Genomic DNA, 6000 nt, shown 5'->3' with positions numbered 1-6000 from the left:
GAAAAAGAGTCTCAAGGGGCAAAAACTCACAATTCATTACATATATATCTTGCCACAAGCAATTCTCTATAATCTGTCTCAGTATCTGAGCTGTGTTGAAGTCAGCAATTTGTGCACTCTGTGGCTTCTTCTTTTCCCCTCCTGTTCAAGTCAGCTTCCAGACTTCCGAGAACAGAATCTGTGCCAGGAATGACTCAAATTTTCCTACCTTTGAGTTGAGTTTGTTTCTTGATTTCTGTGTATTTCTCAAAACAAGCCTAGTGTGGACCACATTTTGAAATCAGAAGGGATTTTGGAAGCCTATTAGCTATTCTGATCCTGGGTATGTATCACTGGCGCACACACCCACATGGCTCTGTTCTGAGCTACTATCTCTTGGTTCTAACTACCGGGCTTCATTCCCCCTTGCAAGGGAACTCTCATGTGATGAGGATCTACCAAGTGCTCAGGAACCAGCCCCTCCTGGCACCTCTGGATACTTTCACACACAACACATCCCAGATGTTCCTCTACTTGTACTTTCTCAGAGTATCGAATGAATTTTAATAGCACATTTGTATCAATGTATTCACTCTAGTAGTATCTGAAAATACAAATTCATTTTAGCATGTTTAGAATGTATTTTTTTTGTTTGAACTCAGGGCCTCACTCTTTTTTTGCCTTTATCACTCAATGCTAGTGCTCTTCCACTTACCCGCACCTCTACTTCTGTAAGAGTCTCATGGACTTTTCTGCCTGGGCTGGCTTTGAACCATGATCTTTAGATCTCAGCCTCCTGAGTAGCTAGGATTACAGGTGTGAACCACCAACCAGTGCCTAGCAAGCTTTCAGAAATTTTGATGATTTAGAAAAGGCTGGTTCACTGAAGGCTATTTAATCTTCCTACCACTTAGGAAAGCCAGCAATTTTATCTAAATCTCTCCAAATAGTATTCACAATTGATTAGCTAATTAGTTAACTGAAGACATAGTGATGGATTATGTGGACTGACTTAGATCTTTATGAATTCGGTTGTTTTAGGTGGTTGCTAGAGGTAAGCTCTGTAAAATGCTTTCAGAACACAAGAAACAACAGCTGGAGGCTCTCTCTTTAGGAGGAAGAAGACAAAAAGAAGGAAAACTATAAATGATAGTGACATTATGTTGGAAGTTCAGAACTTAATGATGGTAACTGGCAGGTTATGGACACTTTGGAGGAAAAGGAAACAGAAAAGCCTAAACAAAGTCCCCCAGCTCTTTCCCACTGTTTATATACAGCATTGATTGACAACAGAATAGCCCCTATTTGTGGTTCACACCAGTGATCTTAGCTACTCAAGAGGCTGAGATCTGAGGACTGTGATTCAAATCTAGCCCAGGCAGGAAAGGCCATGAGACTCTTATCTTCAATTAACTACCCCCCCTCCCCCAAGCCACAAGTGGAGCTGTGGCTCAAGTGGTAGAGTACTAGCTTTGAGCAGAAAAATAGCCAAGTGAAAGAATCAGACATTGAGTTCAAGATCCAGGCAGGACTGTCACAAAGAGGGTGGTGGGATTGAGTATAGGAAAAATATGTTGAGTTTTCGATTAAATGCAACTGGCATGGAAGAGTCTGACAGTCACAGCCATTCTCTCTCCATTGCTTCTCCTAATTGGTACTGAAGATGATGCCTGCGAGAGAATGGCAGAGCCATGCTTCTGCTTACTTCTCAGCAGTTTTGTTCTTGTTTCTCCCTTGTGCCAGCACTGGGGCTTTAACTCAAGTTCTAGATGCTGTCCCTTAGCCTTCTGCTCACAGCGGGTACTCACCTCTTGGCCACATCTCCACTTCTGGCATTTTGAGTGGTTCCTTGGAGATAAGCGTTTTATGAACTCCAAACCATGATCCTCAGCTCTCAGCCTCCTGAGCTGTTGGAATTACAGGCGTGAGCCACATGCCCAGCTATCTTTTGAAACACAGTGGAAGGCTTCCTGTATGTGAACAGAATAGGAGAGGCTTTGACCTTGGATCCCAACTCCCCTCTTCCCTTGGGCATTTTATAAATGTTCAACAGGCTTTTGCATCTTTTCTTTTTAAATTCAGAATCAATAGGCAAAAATCTACTTTTTCCAGGGGATACTGTTCATTATTTTTAATTGTTTAAACACAGACAGCATTTTCCTAATTCCATTCAGTTTGTGAAACTACAAACAAAACAAAACAAACCCAACACAAGCAAAAAGTCTTTTAATTGTGGATTCCTGACTCAGAGCACTGACAGCACAGAGGGGTGGTGTTCCACCTCCTCTGACTTGGAACGTGAATCAGCATGTAGGAAACACAGCAGAAACCGCTACACCAGCCTCGGAGGGGTGGAACGCTCCTGAGTCGGGCACTGTTTGTTTGCAATTTGGGGCATCTGTGATTTACGCGGCTTTGTTAGACAACACAGATTTTGGTTCACTTATATTTAACATTCCTTAAAATAAACCAAGGCTGTTTCCACTTTGCATGTGGATTAGTGTGCTGGAGGAATGAAGAACTAACAATCGACCGGTGTCCAGAGTGATAGACAGGGTTCTAAGCTGAAATGCCTTCATTAAGGTAGTTTTCTTTTTCTGGTGGCATTCAACAGAAACTGGCTCTGGCTAGCTCTGAGAAAATGTGATACTTGAAGAAAGTCTGGATATCTCCTAGCATTCAAGACTTAAGAAGAAAACCAGGAAGCAGGGGTCCCTGACATCAGAAGCAGGGATAAAGTCATTTAAACAGCTTACCATTTGATTACCATGGGAAGCTCAGCAACAGTCAGTGTGCCTCGCAGCACATCAGCCAGCCAGGGTTACAGAACAGCACAAGCACACATGCCTGTCCATTGTTGTTGTCCATGGTGAATTGTTTCCAGAGTAGGATAGTTAGCACTCATCCAAGGAAGAAAACATCATACGGTCTACTGTCTGCAAGTGGAGACTTGCTTAACTCTTCACAAAAAGTCTATTTCTGTCTCATCACTGAGAAAACAGAGACTTGGGTTTGTAAGTAATAGACATTTTCTCAAGGACCAACGGTTTAGCCTACCAAGTATTAGAAAGAACAGGACAAACTACATGTTCAAAGTTCTGGAGTCTAATCCCCAACCTCACCTTGTCATTTAGGCAAGAAGAAACGTTATCTACCTGATAAATAGATAGGGATCTATGCATCTCCATTCACAAGTTGGTGATAGAACAAGTGAAAACACTCAGCTCTGAGCAGATACATACCCCTTCCACTAATGAAAGCATGCTACTACAATACAGACACAATTTGAAAGTTGTTACATCATTTAAAAAACCCTAAATGAACAGGGTGCTGCTGATGGCTCATACCTGTATTCCAAGCTATTTAGGAGGCAGGGATCTGGAGATCATGGTTCAAGGCCAGCCCAGGAAGGAAAAGTCCATGAGTGTCTTATCTCCAAATTAAGCAGAAGTGGAGCTGTGGCTTAAGTAGTAGGATGCTAGCCTTGAGTGAGAAAGCTGAGGGAGAGCCTGAAGCTCCAAGTTCAAGTTCTAGCACTAGCACACACACACACACACACACACACACACACACACACACACACACAAATTAACCAAAGGGAATAAGAAAAATAACTGTGGTAGTGAAAGGTGGAGGCAGATACAGACGATACAGTCTCTTGATGTAAGTCTATGTTCTCTAGTTCTCTGGTTGCCTTTTGTGTTCATACCTAGCTAAGTCACACGTGAACAACTCATAAAATCACATGTTGTGAACCAGGGAGCAACAGTGGCTTATCTACTAGCTGGAATTTAAAACTTTCTTCTTTACTATCTTGCAATCAAGTTAATGGCTTGCTTTACACTTTAGTTCAATTGAAAAACAGAAAACTAAGTTGTTTTTAATAGTTAGAGATTCTTGGTAAATATTTCAAACACTTATTGGGGGGTTGTTTATAAATGCATCATAATACATGAGTGTTTTCGAGAAAGAAAAAAGTGAAAAGAAAGAATTAAAAAAAAAGGAATAAGATTAACCAAACAAAGCTTTTAGAGTTCCTTTTTATTACACGGAGAAATCCTGGAAAAGTACAAAGCCCTTGAAATTAGAAGCACTTCAGAAAATAAGAAGACAGGCACATTCATACATTTCATAGACGTTTCAATTTTGATGTTAAAAATACTCATGATTTTGTTTTGAAGCACAATGCTCATGAATTAACATTCTGAAAAGAAAGATTTCATATATCCTATATTTGAACCTGCATTCCTATAAATGTGTGAGTTCTATCCTCAGAGAATAGGTTTTCAGTTCAACTTAAAACAAAACCAGTCACTGATTAATACAGATTTTGCAAAGCAAAACTACGGGAAATAGGCCTATGTCATATACCCAGTTGGTGAGTTCAATTGGTATGTCAGATCATAGCTGAATATTATAATCTCTAGTGTTTTTATTTGCATGATATATTTTTAGCAGAACAACAAATATACATGTAGATGCAATTGCAGAAAAGAGGTGAGAGTAACATTAGAATTATTATCTGTTATATCAGCATTTTATATGCCAGTTGCAGATAAATAGGTGCTGAAACCCATGTTATTTCTATCCTTAAAATCAAGTAGATACATGGTAGCATTTTCTGAAAAACCATTATGGAACAATCAAGATCTTTACTCCTTTTGCAAAGTATGGAGCAAATGGGCTGCAAGCTCCTTGTGAGTCTGCAGCACTGTAATGTCTGCAGGACTGTAAAGCTGATGTGACTTTTGAGAACGTGGCACTTTTTCATTTATTTTAGGGTCATACTATACTCTGTTGCAGTTACTACTAATAATAAAATAATAGGAGATGGAAGGGAAAACAAACTAGGTTCCTTGATAAGTTCCTGTAAATGTGGTTCAGGCATGTCCCTGGATGGGAAGCAATTCTGGGAGCAGTGAAGAAAAAACAAGAGCATCTTTACACTCACAGTGTGTATTTGAGAGGTCAGCGCCATGCGGGTGAGCAAACTGTGTCTCTACTCAATGTCACTGGGCTCGGTGGCAATCAGGGCGCTTAGCTGTTTCTGTGCACAGGACAGGAAGAGCTCCAGGCTAGACAGGCTTCTCTGGCGAATGACTTGATCAAGCTGTTGATTTGTTTAAAGACAGAGAGAAAGAGAAAGGGGGGGGGGAGCAAGCATATGTCAATGAAAAGTTAGACCAACGTTTTCAAATAAGAAAAATTAGAAAGTCAAAAAAGCCTTTAAATCTGGTGAAAATAAAGTCATTATTTCCTGCCTAAGATAAGAGGATGGATCACCATTCAACATTTAATAAATGATTTTGAGTGAGGTGCTGATTTCTCACATCTGTAATCTTAGCTACCCAGGAGGCTCAGATCTAAGGGTCATGGTTCAATGCCAGCCTAGTCTGGAAAGTCCAAGAGACTCTTACCCCCAAATAACCACCAGAAAATGACAACAAAAATAGCTGGAAGTAGAGCTGTGGCTCAAGTGTGAGTGCCAATTTTTAGCAAAAAAGTTCAGGAACAAAGGTCAGCCCAAGTTCAAGCCCCAGGACTAGCACAAAAAATTGTTTTAGTAACTGATTTTGATTTACAGGAACACAGATGTTAATATACAGGATCAGAATGATTTTTAGAAAATGTAAGGGTATAAGAATGCTTAGTTTAGATGGGTGCTATGGTTCAGGCCTGTAATTCTCGCTACTCAGGAGGCTGAGATCTAAGGACTGTGGTTTAAAGGCAGCCTGGGCAGGAAAGTCCATGAGACTCTAATCTCCAATTAACCAGCAAAAAGCCAGAAGTGGAGGTGTGCGTCAAATTGTCAAGCTCCCATCTTGCAAAAAGGTAAGAGACAGTGCATAGGCCCTGAGTTCAAGCCTTAGGACTTGCTGTGCATACCCCTCCCCCTGCCCCCGACACACACACTAAATTAAATCTTAGAATATTGTGTGTCAAAGGTACTCTGGATTTAGGTATTCAAAATGAGTATTCTTTGAAGACTAGGAGATGTGTAAAGACAAAAAATGTGACAGG

General features: G+C 40.6%; 1 protein-coding gene across 5 annotated transcripts in view; it reads right to left on the bottom strand.

Moving 5' to 3' along the window:
* Positions 1–4001: 4001 nt before the first annotated feature.
* Ccdc91 (coiled-coil domain containing 91) overlaps positions 4002–6000 on the bottom strand; it is a 228668-nt gene continuing 226669 nt past the window's right edge. For all 5 annotated transcript variants that reach the window (XM_048366860.1, XM_048366845.1, XM_048366837.1 and 2 more), the window contains one exon: positions 4002–5089. In XM_048366860.1, the coding sequence (XP_048222817.1) occupies positions 4979–5089 (111 nt within the window). In that variant the 3' untranslated portion in view covers positions 4002–4978. The remainder of the gene's footprint in view (positions 5090–6000) is intronic.

Source organism: Perognathus longimembris, chromosome 1 (genome assembly GCF_023159225.1).
Source record: "Perognathus longimembris pacificus isolate PPM17 chromosome 1, ASM2315922v1, whole genome shotgun sequence".
NCBI lineage: Eukaryota > Metazoa > Chordata > Mammalia > Rodentia > Heteromyidae > Perognathus > Perognathus longimembris.
Note: the sequence above shows the minus strand (reverse complement) of the source record. Positions and strands in the feature narration are given on the sequence as shown.